We start from the raw sequence: 15,609 nt of genomic DNA, 5'->3' as shown, positions 1-15,609 counted from the left end.
TAATAAATATGAAGCCAAATTCGGCCTTTATGCACCTGATGAATTTGAATCTAGATGATTTATGGTTCTTTCAAACCCACCTCAGTGTATTAACTGAGTATTTCCCCCAAATTCTGTGCCCTGTAGGTGTTTGAGCCAATCCAACTACAGGTAACTCTCAGCTGTCCATTGAGTGGCTGTGGTGGCCAGGCTTTACTCCTCTGCTCCAGGGGCACAGAGCTGCCACAGACAAGCACTGCCTTTCCCAGCCTTGCACTGTGTCTCTGAAGGCACCCAACAAGCTGTGCCCCAGAGCCTGCCAGGCAATGTCTCCCAGCTAAATCCAGTTTCTACCAGAGGTCTAGTTGAGGGTTACAAGGCAGCTCCACGGGTGTTGCTTACACCAGCTAAGAACCTGCATGGCAATATGACCAAAAGAACCTCTATAGTATTATGGCCAAAATAATCTGTTTTCAATGACTGAACGATCTGACCAATGGCCAAATGTACAATGAAAAGGTATTATGTTTAAATCCAAGTATTTCTCTATAGTTCTGGAAATCTAGATACCACAGCACCACATCTGCGTGGGAGAATAAGAAATCTAAGACTGCTTATAAAAAATGTGCTGTCTAGAGTACTTGTTTTGTCAAAGATGAGTGAAGTCAGAAGACACAATGAAAACAGTGCATTTTTCAAGAACATTTATTTCAGTGGAGTACTTTCTTCCAGTTTCATAATCAAAGACACCACAACACATATAAATAAACTGGGGACTGAGAGCTGTAGTTCTAGCCTGGTAATGTTCCACAAGGCAAATATATCTAAGTGCATTAACCTCTACTCAGAGCAGATATGTAAAAGCAATAGCCTTCATCATGCTGTTGTCCGTTATCAGATCTACATGCAGGCCCAAAAAGACTATGTAGTACACATATAAATATACATACCCGACTTGGGTACAGTCTCGATATGGCAGCACTGAAAATATGCTACAGAAGGATCTTCTGCTGCTGATAAGGACTATTCTAAAATATAAAAGAAAATAAAAGAAATCAAAGACTAAAATTAAAAAAAATCCCACCACAATAAGCAAAGCAACAGATGTTACCATTGAGGAATTCATAATCATAAAGCTTTCATGACAGATAATTTCTCCCTCCTCTTTTTTATCTTACAAGCGCAAGGGTATTATGCTACTGAGTCTTTACAGAAGTGCTGAAGCCTGTGCCATACCTTACACAGTGAATGAGCAGTGCAGTTCCATCCCCTCTACAAGCTTTCTGGAAAGACTATCTTGAATACACTACTTAGAACCTCAGATAGATGTTTTTCTAGTGAAAGGAGTCCTAGTGACAGGAATCCACCCAGAGAAGCACGGAGCCACTCTCACAACTCACACCATAGCTGAAACTAAACAGACAAATACAGCAACTCAGGTGATACAGACCACCACTCTGTGGTTGACTTGGAGTTTGCTTTTATTGGAAGAGAATTTCCAGGAGCTGGTCATGACCTTTCTCTGCTAAACCAAAGGACACCCTTGATTTTCAGCTTCCTGTTCCTGAAATAGCCTTATTCATGGCTGAAGTCAAAGGCTGCTATTATTATAAGCTTTCAGATCCTTTTACTGTTTTCTAGGCTCCTCCATGAGTCTTCTCCAGCTTTTCCCCATCACCCTTCTTGGTCTCTGGGCAGCATCACTAGCCTCAGCAGTTGCACAGATGGCAGATATGCACATTGTACCTTTCAGTCTTGCCTTAAGATCAGTGTCTAGCCCTGATGACCTGCAAGTGCCTGTGCTCAATAATCACATTAGCCCTTTTGGTTATGATGTTGCATGACTGATCCAACAGCTCCTTGCCCCTTCTCCTCGGGTGCCACATCTATCTCAGCCACTAACTGCAAGCGCTGAATCCTTCCTCCTGTAAGCAAGGCATGTCTTCATTCCTTATAGGCAAGTAGTTCAAGATTTGGCTACAGGAAATCACACATTATCTGCCTGCACAGAGATCATCTTAGAAACCAGGCCGCTGTTCCAACAAACACCTTGTATTTTTAATCAGTCTCCAAATCTCTGCATCAGCCACAAAGTCACCGTAGAGTATTAAATCAAATACCTTAGAGCAACCTATCTGTCTTACAGCCATATCATTGCCTTTAGCCGTCAAGCTCTGAAGTATCATTAAACAGCATCAAAACCACCCTGAGTCAAGAACCACCTTCCACTAAACTGCACGGACTGCCAATAGCCATATTATTATACTTTGGGGAGATGCAGATTGGCAAGAAGCTAAAAGAAGCTTGATTAAGATGTAAGATAAAGAATGCCAATAAATAACTGATTGTTTATAAATATAGCCTCTTTCCTTATTACCTTCAGGACACCAACAACTCTACAATTGTACAACGTACACTGAGAAGGCCCTTTTTCCTTCTAAAGTTGGCCAACAGGCTGCATCACCTCGAATTCCTCTAAGACACAGTGACGGCCATTTGTGCCATCTTCTAATGTGATTGGTGTTACAATTTACTGATATTTCATGTTTCTAAAAATCTCCACTTGTGGTCCAAATGCTAGAACATACTGCTAGGTTGGTTGTCAGGGCTACTGTAGTTCCGTGCTTTGCTCTCCAGCATTGATTTCACAACATTGTGTGCCACAGATCTGTATGTAAGGGTTTCAGCTCAATTTTTCATCCTTTGTCCTACACTGGTCAGAGGTAGACAACAAACCTTAGCAAGCTATTTTGTTCTTTACTGACTGAAAACCACCATATGCACCCATAAATCTTGTACCAGTTATGCTGTAAATAAAACACTGTTTCCTTAAGGGACCAGCTTAGTCATTGTTCTTGGAAAAGACTTAGAACCTCAAGAGAGCTGCTGCATGTAATGCTTGGAAAAATGCAGAATGATCAATTTTCTTCCTCCTGGATCATTCCGTGACAGCAATCCTATTTTCTTCCTTGAAAGCATGTTTGAAAGCAAAGGGGTATTTACCCTTTAATAAATGAAGGGTTTCTAATAATAAACATGCATACAGCATCAGAAGAAGTTCTCCTGCGACAGCAGAAGTATGATTTCATTGTTTGTCTGAATGTTATAACACCCCTTACCTACGGTAAATATCTCAGATCCTGTAGAACGGTCTCCTGATGCAGCAGTAAGTTACAGAGTGGAGGGGGGAAGTAACTTCTAACATTTGAGAAAGGCAATCCACAAGCAAAAAACCTGGCATGTGATTAATTTCGTGCTTGCCACTGTTTATTGCTGAATGGCTGGCTACTCACAACAGCTTGCTTGTTCCCTGGAAGCCTTGTTTGCTGATGTATGAAACTTGGCACAGACTTCGAGGCTGACATCAGAAAGTATCTTTGAATTTGGAAAACCACGGTACCCACTAAGAGCATTTCCCCCACTCCCTCTGGTGCCTTCTGGAAATAACAGCTCTTCCGCCAATGCCCTACAACTCCCTGAAAAAAAACCCAACTCTCAATACTTAAAGAGAATACTCTGATTCCATATCGAGAAGCAGACACAACAGTGGGAAGTTATCATAGAAGACTTGCTGTATCAGAAGAAATCAGACCAGAAAGGAAATAAGAAGCACCAGCCCAGCCTCTACTCTTTTTCAGACTTCTTTCCCTGGGGCCCAATTATCGCCTTCTTTCCATAAACTGGGACTCTCTTTACATACAGATCTCCCAGGCAGAGCAGGAGAGAAGCCCATGGCCTCCACTGCCAGGATGACACAAAACTTCATCTGCATGGCTGAGGGAGGGGGCTGGTGCAAAACAGCCTTAGGAGCTGGACTGGAGGAGCAGCAGGGAAGGCAGTGGTCAGAAGCTCATCACTGAGGGATAAAATGGCATTTTATTTTGAGGTCTGATGATACATACAGAAAACAAATCCTAAGGGCCTGCAATGGTTTGCTGGGGCAGAAAGTCCAGAAACTTGTCAAAAAGTCTGCTTTGGGGAAGGTGTGGTGGAAGCCCATTGCTGTTCAGGAAAACTGAATCATTTTTCATGGGAGAAAAGCATTTTCCTGGATTTCAGCTCTTCAACAAAGGGCATTTAGAATTTTGCATAGCTCTGAATAAAACATCAGAAGCAGCTTGAGCCAGAGAGGGTTTACATACTCTGACTGCCATTGTGCCACACAGACATGTTTAAAATTACTTCATGAAAAGGTTTTCATCCCCTAATTCTCACATTTCACCAAGAAGTTGTACTAACTACTATGGTTCAGAGCAATCATTAGTTTGCCAGAGAGCTTTGACAATGTCCAGCTTCTGAGACTGTAAAAGCTAATCTTCCAATTTCTTTAATGAGGTGTATGCTATGAAACTATAAAACCTTAGTGAGCACAAGGCTCTTGACAGAATCAGGAATCCACTTGACGTGAAGAAGAAGAATGCTTTCTTTAGTATCTGTCTAGGTTTGATCGTGTTTCACCAAATGGTTGAGATCAGGCAATGGGATACATATGGTATGTACCATTCACGTGTGAAATACCATAGCCTGTTTCCTCATACCTGATAGATGATGTTTGACTACAAGGGCTTTGCTACCCTGCATGCAAAGGTGAACACACAAACCATGGATGCTGTCTGGTAGCAGCTATCATTTTGGAGTCTCCCAGGTTCAAGATGGGGCTATTGGAAGGTGTCTAAAAGTAATTATGAACTGTAAGGATGCCGCAAATCATCAGTTTCTTAGAGTGTGCATTTCCACAATTGCGGAGCATTAAAAGAGACCTTTCATTCATAGCCTATGGATGCTGTTTGGCCTTGGCTTAGACCTGTATACTAACAAAAAAATTGAGAAAGCAATAATACAGGGGTGGGAGAGGAGCACTGTTTTACTGCTTTTTTATCTGCTATACAAGGTGACGCTAGAAATCTTGTCTCGTTCTCACCAGGTATTGTTTGTTCAGCTGGCTCAGGTTGCTGTTTTGGTGGCCTGTTTCTGCTGGGCAGGAAATCCGCTTCACAGCTTACGGAAGATGCCACCAACAAACTGGCTGAGTAATGTGGGTGAAACACCACACTGGTGGGTATCTGTGTTAATCTGTATGTTAGGGTTGACTTTATTTTGTCTTGTAATGTGAAAATTTATTCTGTGCTATTTGACAAGACTGCTTTTTGATAACACAGGCTGGAGAACCTAGTTTTCCAGCTCCTTTACTTAGCCACATCCTACAAATCCGAAGAAACCGGTTTAACCAGTGCACAGAACCATCAACAGGAATGTTTACAAGGACTAGCTGATAAGATGCGGTCTGTGTATAGGTGTTTTTTCTCTGTACTAAATAGCTGAACTCTTATTTTAACCACAGCCAGTCCGACTTTGCCACTGGATTGCTAAAGGCTAGACCCAGAGCATCACCACTCACCATGTGCCATTCCCAGGGTTGAGAGGAAAAGCATTCAGTGCCACAGGACACAGACACGTCACTTTGCAGGTTGAGAGCCACAAATAAGGGCAGTCAGCAGAGAAAGGAGCCCTGAGCTACCACCCATGCTGCAGTTTGCTGTGACACTCAGTCACAAGCCAGTGAAACAACTACTGAATGCACTAGCCATTTTAATGCCCAGCTATCAAATTCACCACTCACAAATATGTTCTGTATAGATGGTTTCAAAGCTGGTTCCTCAAGTTAAGTGAAAGTCTAACATGCTGCAAGGGTCAGAGGTTTCACAGACAACCCAACTCCAGCCTGGTTCAGCAGCCGCATCCTGCATGATCATGCATGAGCCACCTGGGATGAAGTCCTGCGCATGGGAAGGAGCCCCAGGAGGGTCTTCTATCCATTGCAATAACTATGTTCCTCTTTGTCACACGGAACTGGGGAGGACACCAACTTTAAAGGTCTTAATGTACTCAGAAACTGTTGATTTTACAATGAACACATAAAGTGGATCCAATGCCTATTATTTTCCCACTAACTTGAGTGACTGCAACAGAATCCAGACCCCTCAGAAAAACTGGCTATGAGCTCAGATTACTTGCTGCTAGACTGAGCTGGCCACGGAGGCAACACAAAGTGTTGACTTTGCATTTTATTTTTAGCTAATATTGCTGTGGTTCTTTGTCAGTAGGACAAAACGCGTTTTCAAAACTGTGTACCTTATTCTTATTGTGTCTGTGGTCCAGATAAAGAGATCTTTATTATGATTATGGAAATGTTCTGGAAAACTGTGCTGATGAAGATAAGCCAGCTGAATAACAGAAGCATACTCACTGTTTTCTTAGCAAATGATCTACGAATAAAGATAAAATGCTGCAAATATCCTCCAAATATTTTTTTTTCAAAATATGGAGAAAACAGTTTACAAATCAAATATTTATTAATTTCCTCACAGGTAATATTCCTATCAAATTTATGCATGTATTTTATCTGGCCATCTCAGAAAGCACTCATTATCTGTGGAATTTGCATAATACCTTATGAATAAGTATTTTTTCTGTAAGAAATTCCCAGAGCACACATCTGTTATGCACAAAACAGACTAAAATTAGAGGTCTGCTTTTCAGTGTTTGATTCCACATGTATTTATTGTGAAGACAATGATCAGCTGCCAGCTAAACAGCAGTCAAGTCAACAGTTCTTCATGGGTTTGTTTGCTACAAAAGCTGTTTCTGAAAAGCTGCCATCCCTTGGAGCCACCTTCGGAGCCCTGGTATTTCTGTTGATTACTGCCTTTCACTGCATTTAATTGTCTGCATGAGAATAAACATGAGGAAAATTTTGCTTGAGCCAAGTAACACCTATCAGAATTAGCACTCATAAAACCTGTGGTTCAATGTGATGTCAGAATTGCTACTGACCTGGTTCCACATTTGATGGAAACCATAGGCACAAATCAGGAACGTACGCTGTTCTCACCCACTGCAGTTTTATACGAACAGGCATATGCAAAGGTCAACTCTCAGTGGGACTACACGTGGTCTCTAAGCAACCTCTTCAGATAGCCTATTTCAAACCTTTCAGGTTTGGAAGATCAAGAATAAAATCATGAGGCACACAGGAAAAAACACCAGAGAGGGCAGCTGTCTTTTTCAAAAGTAGGGAGGAGCTAGTTTCACTTCTGAGCTGGACAATACTGCAATAAAGAACCTATTTTGCTGATGGGAACATCACAACAGGTGCCATGCCTCTGCTGTAAGGGAAGTTCTGTCTGACCATAGACATCAGGTCTGACTGTCAGGTCAGACGGTGCCTATGGCAGCAGTCTGGACAGTGCACATCCCAGTGCAGGCTGCACCCCTCACATATCCAATGGGAGCCCCCTGCCTGCCTTGAAGACATGGATCCCACTCCTCACCTTGCCACAACCATCCCTAGCTGTGTGCTTGCCAACCAGCACTTTGTATCCAACTGATACATGTTGAAATATCATTCAGCCATTGCTAAACTTGACCCAGCAGGTTTGGCCATGTGCCCCTCTCACACTTTGCACTACCCTTGAAGAAATGCAACCAGATTATGCCTAGTTTACTCCAATAGCAACACAGATTTTCCTTTTAGACAGGTTGTTTGTATTAGGGAGACACAGGTCTTAAAAATACGTGGGCTAGCACTTCCATTGACTCGTGCTTCACTCAAGGAAGCATGCACTGCAGCCTGCACCTTCACAGGCTATTTTAAAGGCCATTACTATGTATGTGGTAAGCGGCATTGGCACACTGTGCTCTTGCACAGGGATGCTGATCCTGCCCTTCCCCTCACACCCCATGGATTGCCTTTGCAGAAGCAGCCTTCGCATGCACAGTACCTGCCGTTTCTGGTATCGTGCTGCCGCATGTTCTTGATAAAATGAACCTTCTTGAAGTTCTTTGGTCTGGGTGATCCTGAGAGTGTCCGACATCTGAAAAATAAATCAGTTGGAGGGAGAGGGGAGGGAGGAAGAAAAAGTGCTCAGTTCCCCGCTGTACGGCCAAGAAGTCTACACAAAGGCAGGAAGGAAAGACGAGACAAATGATTCAAGACACCCTGTGTTAGGAATGGGCACGAACAATAAAGACAATAAGTCTGGAAACGTGACAGCTCAAATAAAAAAAAAGATAATTTGACATAATAATAAGAAAAGGCACCACCCCCCCTCCCTTCATGCAAAAAAACACATCATAAAAAAATCTGAGCAAAATAAAACTTCCTGTAATCTGCCATGACAGCTCAGCCAACGCTTTCAGAGGGAAAAATAAATTAAACCAAATCTGGTAAATATGTGGTTTTCCCACTCACACCAACCCCCAAACTTTCGTGTCCTATCCTCCTCAGCTATTGGTAAAGGAGCTACTGAGGAAAGTTCTTCCTTCTTTTAATTTTAGAAAGATTTAAAATCTCTAATTTGAAAGGATAATTCCTATTTGCTTTGAACTCTAAATATTAATTTTCACGTTCCTGACAGCATACAAACTAACTGAAAATGAAATAAATTACCTCAGGAAAAAAATACCATTCTTCTTAACATTAATCCTTAAATCTATTTTACATCTGAAGGTACTTTTTACAATCTGAAGTTACAGAAAGAAATAGCCGGAGGGAGGAGAGATAAGACAAACAGCAATATTCCCCACCCCCTTCCAGCCTTGCTCTTTTTAATCAGCTAAAACCACAGCACATGTGAAAGCTTTCTCTGTTTCATTTCCATGTTGTTTTGTTACAAGGCAAGGCACGGCGCACAGACACTGGAGATAACTGCGCACTGCCTGGCCAGGGCTGCTGCATCCTCCGTGCGAGCTAAGGGACAGGCACAGAACTATAGGATGGTTTGGGTTTGAAGGGATCTTAAAGGTCATTCAGTTCCAATCCCCCTGCCATGGGCAGGGACACCTTCCACTGGAGCAGGTTACTCAAAGCCCTGTCCAACCTGGCCTTGAACACTGCCAGGGATGGGGCAGCCACAGCTTCTCTGGGAAGAAGAACAGGAAGAACTTCCCTCATAGTGAAGAGTTTCTTCTTTCTTTATGAAGTAAAAGCAATTCTCAAAAAAGCATGTATCAAATGCACTACCTGCACATGGGATCAGCGCAGTACCTCTGTATTGAGCCTCCTTAACCTACTTTTCCCATCCTCTCCTATGCACTGGCAGCGTTCACCAGCTTCCCAAGCCCAAGAGGTCCTTTTGTTTGACTGAAATGACAGACCACTGGTTCCAAGCCACCAGGGACTGCCAGTTCCTGTTGTACCAAATGCTATCAATGTGCACAAGCACACATCACTTGGCCATTTCTGCCTTCCTCCTGCTAGTAAAATCCTTGAGATTCCCTCACCCTCTGTTTGCAATTAGCTTTGTTAGCTTCTTCACGGGAAAATACTGTCAAGAGAGAGGATCCACCACCAATTCTGCAAATTAGCGTGTAAAAATACTGCCTTGCAAACCACACTTTGTTTGTATCTTTTGCCAATTATACATGTTTGAATAATTTATAAGAATGCTTCATAACATGCTGGTAAGCATTCAATGGTACAGTTGCCAGTTGGTACAGCCTCTGCTATTAAGTCTTTGCTTTGAGGTGTGGAAGAGACAGCTGATCGGCATGTGGATAAACAATGTCATAGGCTAAGCACTGATATAAACCAGCTGAACTACAGGTCCCAAGATAAAGAGACATCCAAAATTCAGCTGCCTCCTTGCCGAACAGCTGACCTGGAAGCATACCACACACTGGTCAGATTACTGATCAGCCTGCTTCTGAACTGTTAAGCAGTAGTTTCATTTCCCATCATCCCAGCGCATTCTCTAGACTAATTACTGCAGTCCCCATAGAAGCTGTGGTCTCCTGGATGCAGAAGTAAAACCACACTGAATCTGCTGATATAACAAGGATAGGGGCAGTTTTATTAGTGAGGTGGCAGTCACAAACATACCTGCCAACATGCAAAGACAGTAATGCTGGCTACAGAAACAAGACTGCATGTGCTGAGAGAACAAATGATAAAAATCCATAAAAAAAGAGAATACTAAAAATACTGGCCTTCAGAAGCTTACTTTATCAAACCAGCTGTACTCGCTCGCTAAAGGCACTACTTACATTAGGGGTTAGTTATGTTAGTGACAACTAACCTTTTTTATTACTTGAATCTGACTTTTAATTTCCCAACATTCTATTTAAATACTGACTTCTTATTTAATAGCCTAAAGCCAGGGAATGTGTAATTTATGTCACCTACCACCTTGCAGGGTGCATGAGGTTTCAATACCTTTACCCACTAAGAACATCTTAACACAAACACCCAGCTGCTTTTTGACATGGGAACGGACGGCAGGTCTGTCCACACATGTGCCTTACAGACAAGTAACCAGAGAGAAAGTGAATAAAAAGACCTTCGCAGTGGGGCATTTTCCTCGATGTCCTCCAGAGTCTCCAGAGAAGATCGCTGGGAGATCAGCCGACGTCTGCAGAGAAAACAGAACACAAAACACCACTGGTTAGAAGGCAAGAGGAAGTCCTCGTAAAGCTCACAAACCACCCCTCACTAGCCAACCCATACCTTTGAATATTAATAAATTCTGATCCATTCTGCTTATCTCACTGAATCTATTTGGTGCCAAAGCAAACTTACTCCATACAAGCTTCTGTAGCAAAACAAAGGTTGACACTTGCAACAGCTCCTCCTCAGTTTGTGTTTTCAGATTTTCCTTCCTTCCAGGGTTTAACACCAACCTATCACCAGTCCCACATTTGCTGTGGTACAATTTGCAATGCTACGAGTACAGTTCTTTGATAAAATAACGAAGACATAGAGCTACAGAGACTGCCTGTCATTTGCAGAGCCACAAGGGACAGTTCTCTTTGCCCCTTGCCCTTTCTACCAAATAAATGCCACTCGCTTCTCAGTGATATCCATCTCATCACTTCAGTGAGGAACGACTGAAGAGAGATGAAAGATGACGGAGCTGGCAGCACTGGGCACAAACCAGCAGTTTCAAAGGAAGCTCTGACTATCCCTGTGAGTAGCACAGATGAGTTTAGTCCTGTTTTAATCAGTTTTCTACGGCTGAGCCAGATCCCTCCTCCAATTCAGTGAAAAGAAGTCAGGAATTCTTAGTATTTCAAGTTTTCTAACTGTTCAGAAAAAGGGCAGGGAAGAAGCCCTGAAACAGGCTTGGGTTTAGCAGCAATTGCTCCAAACACCCCAAAGGCAGCACCAAATGAGAAGCTGCACCCAACCCCCCAAAACCCACTGTAAATACAAAAACCAAATGTGTAAGATACAGCCTACATAACAAAAAATTGAGCTAGCAATCATCAAAATGACCCTACCGGCAGATGTGAGAGCCAGCAGAGTGAACGGACCACGCCACAGCACCCACCTAGCACGAGGACTGTCAGAACCCATCGCTCCTAGGTGCCATTGCTGAGGGGTACATACCTCACCAGTGATTTTATGAGTATGAACTTAAATGATAAGTCTCCACAGACTACCACTATTTTCCCCATTTACCTATTAATAATATATTATTTATATGCATGTAATATATCCATTATTTTAATAATTATTACTCAATTATCTTTCCCACCAAGCTGCCTTACTACCTTGATCTGCAGGCGAAGTTTCCAGAATCTCAGTGTGTTATGAGCACCTTTATGCTTTCAAGGGTGCTCACTGATTTATTCCTAGGCTGTAGTTTCACATTAAATTGTTTTCTCTGATGCCAGTATAAGCAGTTTCTAATCCTTCTTGCAATTTGCTAGCCACTCCAGTTGTGCTGCTACAACTGTTCCTGCAGCCGTGATGCAAATCCGATTACCAAAATGTTTTTCAGTTCAGAATAACCCTGAGGCTCAGTAATTCAGTTTACTACTAGTTCAAACACCACATTTCCATCACTCACCCCCAGACAACACATTTCAGGACAGTTTGAATGTGTATGCAGCGTTTCGTGTACCTAGAAAATAATGAAAACCCCCCCCAATTTATAGAGCAACTAAGTGTGAAACGAAATCCTCTTTGGAAACTATGCAAACCTAAATCCCCTCAGTCTTTGTCTAAACTAGAATTTTAGATATGGTGAAAGATAGGACACACCTTCAAAATGCTAAGAGAAAATAAAGTCTGCATTTCAGGGTGTGCTGAATTGGCTGGGATGGACAAGGAAGAAGAGATCAAGTATCTGTCTCCTGTACCCACAGGTGCTCCCTCAGCTCCATTAACAATCAGAAGACACAGAGATGCTCTTACAAGGAGAAACTCAGATCAGGAGCTCCCCCTCCATTTTCAGTTACACTGGCCTATAAACAAAGTTGGAAGGGTCAACTACCAGCACCACTGATGTAGCAGATAATTGCTGTTGCTTTTTAGTACCTCTTTATATGTCAGTTTAATAACATGCTTAAATGATAGTACCCTCCCATCTTGTGGTATTACACCACCAAAAGCATACTTGGCATGTTGTCAGTCTAAGGGATATAAACAACAGTACAACTGTGCCACCTTCTTTGTATTAACTTTATCAGATTAGTCACACAGTATTGCCTGTAGATGCCTGTTAGATGTCATAAGGTGCTTGTACACCACCAGATGCACATTCCGGCCACCACTGCAACCCTCCTCCAAGTCTCTCCTCACTCAAAGTTATTCATCATCCTCAATTTCATTGCCAATGGCTTGGCAGAGATGGGTTTGAAGATCCTACATTTGCATCTGTTACTAAGGCACATGCATTGGTTGGCTGAAAAACACACAACTGCATTTCATCAGCTGGTCATCCAGTTGCCTGGTGACTGTTCAGATTCCTCTGGCTTTCCTCACTGGTCTCAACTTCTTAAACCCAGAACCAGGGATCCTGACTCCTGGCTTTTGCTTGCTAACACTGAATGCAACACAGGCTGGGTAATAATTGCTGCCACCCCTGTTGGCACTGAAGCTCACAGTGATTTTCATCAGTAATGATTCTACAGTATTCTGGGTGCTAACACAGCAAGTGAGTCTTCATGGAGAAGAGGAGAAGCTCTTTGCTCACACGAGCTTGTGAAAGGGGCACTGATAACTCTGCTCCCTTTCAACTAGTGTGAACATAAGCATGACTCTGGATAAATTCATCCAGGAAGGAAGAAAGCAGATAAGCTCCCCTCTCCCACCAAAACCACCAGCAATGAAGCAGCACGGGTCACACAGAAGCCTGCAGTGACATGAATAGGGGCTGCCCCAGCCCAATCCCCTCCCTGTGCTGGCATTGTGAGGGGGAGGATATCCAGTTCAGCATTCAACCCACCTGAAAACTGCCACATCTTTCACCTCTTCCCAAAATCATTAGTTTTCACCGATTCAGCTCCCTGCACAATCACAGGAGCACCAGTGAGGCAGATCTGCAGCAACTCTGCTGAAATCAGTTCATACTTCCTGTACCCTCTTTTCACTGAAGAAGCTCAGCCACAATGAATTATGTGCAATTGCTCCACTTTATCTTCAATCTTTATTTTGAGGCCTAATTAAGATGACCTAAATACCAATATTTTATAAGCTTTCCACAGCTGGATATTATACCAGAAATGCCGGCTAATGAACCTACCTACCTGCTGTGAACCAAGTCACATCCTGTGCCACACACACAGGAAAAACACAGTTCTGGAAAAGCAAAGCTTTTGAAAGCATGTACCGGGGAATACAAGCAAAACCAGTTTCCCATTGTCTTCATTAAAAATTAATCACCTCAACTGGTGTTTAATATTCAGATTAATTTATCATCTCTCCTCAGGCAAGCAGTCAGGGATTGTCTATACAGCTTCTATAAGGGTTATTTTTCAGAAATTGATTAATGTGCTCCAGCAGCTGGTGTATGTAGACACTTGCACTGAAATAAAGTGGTTTATATCACACGCCACCATCATTCTTACATAAAGCCGTGTTGATACTTACTTTATAATTAAAATGTCCTATTTCAATAATAGTTAGAGGAAAATCCTTCTATTATTAAGGAAGAGTATATGCAGACCAAAACAAAATAGCACACTATGTGAATCACACAGGATTCAGGCTTTGGGTAAGTCTGTAGGCAGATGCATTTTCAATATAAAATGCTTTAAAACTTGTGCAGAGTAAATGTCAGCCAGTTAACACATGGAACAGCCCTTAATAACAAAATGAAAGATGTTTCAATAAAAATGCTCATTTCTCCTAGTTCACAGAATCATAGAATCATAGAATAGTAAGCCTTAAAAAAACTCCTCCTAGTTTAGCTACCACACCTGAGGTATGCCAAACTCACCCCTCTCCCCAAACACCCATGCATGCAGAAGAAAGCAGTTCGGCTCTGGGAAGATAATGACTTCCTAGTTCTAACGACCATCAGCTCCCGTAGGACACTGTCAGTCTCATGCAACTTAAGGGCTTTTTTTGTTTTAAAATCATGGAATACCACTTTCCCTTAAACATCTACCTAAATTTTTGTTGTTTCCTCCTTGTTCCCTGTGTAATTGTTACATGAGCCCAGAAATAACCAATACCCAACAATCAAATTCGAAGCCCAGTTTAAAGAAAGAGACTAAAGAGATATTTGATGCCTTGGTCTTTTAAACAGCTGTTTTCTGAGATACCCATGACCCTGCCTTCATACTGGATCTATCTTTGACCAGCTGTAGGAATCCCTTTGCAAGTTTCTTAAAACCTACATTTTCCTTCTCCAAAGTCTGATTAATATGTGGCTTAATGGCAAGAAATAAAGTAAAACACAAGGACAAATAAAATAAAGGAGATCTGTAATCAAAACAGCAAACTATCAAAGTGAGTAGCCTGCAAAAAGATTCACCGTAACCAGCCCATCAATCGGTGGAAAATTATCTTCACTGTCTATTGCTGCAAAATACTCAGCTCAATTATGTTAAACATACAAAATCTTAAGCCCCTCAGACAGGAGGTGATCAAAAAATTAAGCTGTAATCAGAACACTGGATAAATTCATTCAGGAAGGAAGGAAGCCGATGATAATCCAAGAGATAAGGAAAAATAAATCCATGTGTAATGACTTTCTAGCAAAGCTACAAAGCCAGGAAGAAAGGCTGCATTTTAAATACACCTAATTTTTGTGAAAGCTATGGGTGTAGATCTCCTCTGTTTCTGTTAAGATTACAAACCTACAGTGGCTGAAGCCAGTAGCATGGGTGTCACTGGCTCCCAGAACAAAAGCATCCGTCAGGACAAGCTTCTCCACTTTGTCTGGGACAACCGCATCCCTTCAGAGATGCAGTGATGACAGGACATGAGTGTTAATCATCTGAACATCAGCAGACTGAGTTAACACTGATGGGAGAACTTGGGAGGGCAAAGAGTTTCAGCAGCTGAAGACTGTTCACATGCCCACTGGACCACCTCCTCCATTCAGGTGGCCAGGGAAAATGGATGTGCACCAACAAGAGCCATGGGACAGAAACATGAGGGTTTGTAGCTTCTATGTGGTCACAACCATGTTTCTAATATTGTGGCTTGGGAGCATCAGAGAAGCACAAGACTGCCTGGCACTTGGAAAATGCTGAATTCCTTATTTTCACAGCACCTTCATCACAAAAAATGTATCCTCCACTCAGGAAGACTACCCTAGGTATGTACACAAAGGGAATGGAAAGAAAGCCATTATAAGACTTGCAGCAATGGGGAATGAGATCAGGATACCCCAAGGC

General features: G+C 42.4%; 1 protein-coding gene across 1 annotated transcript in view; it reads right to left on the bottom strand.

Annotated features, from left to right (window-relative positions):
- CABLES1 (Cdk5 and Abl enzyme substrate 1) overlaps positions 1-15,609 on the bottom strand; it is a gene marked incomplete at both ends in the record, with an annotated part of 67,747 nt that overhangs the window by 22,212 nt on the left and 29,926 nt on the right. Inside the window, 3 exons of the mRNA XM_080610660.1 lie at positions 930-1,007; positions 7,761-7,853; positions 10,317-10,388. Of these exons, the coding sequence (XP_080466786.1) occupies positions 930-1,007; positions 7,761-7,853; positions 10,317-10,388 (243 nt within the window). The remainder of the gene's footprint in view (positions 1-929; positions 1,008-7,760; positions 7,854-10,316; positions 10,389-15,609) is intronic.

Source organism: Psittacula echo, assembly GCF_963264785.1.
Source record: "Psittacula echo genome assembly, chromosome: 2".
NCBI lineage: Eukaryota > Metazoa > Chordata > Aves > Psittaciformes > Psittacidae > Psittacula > Psittacula echo.
This window is presented reverse-complemented; position numbering and strand designations above follow the sequence as displayed.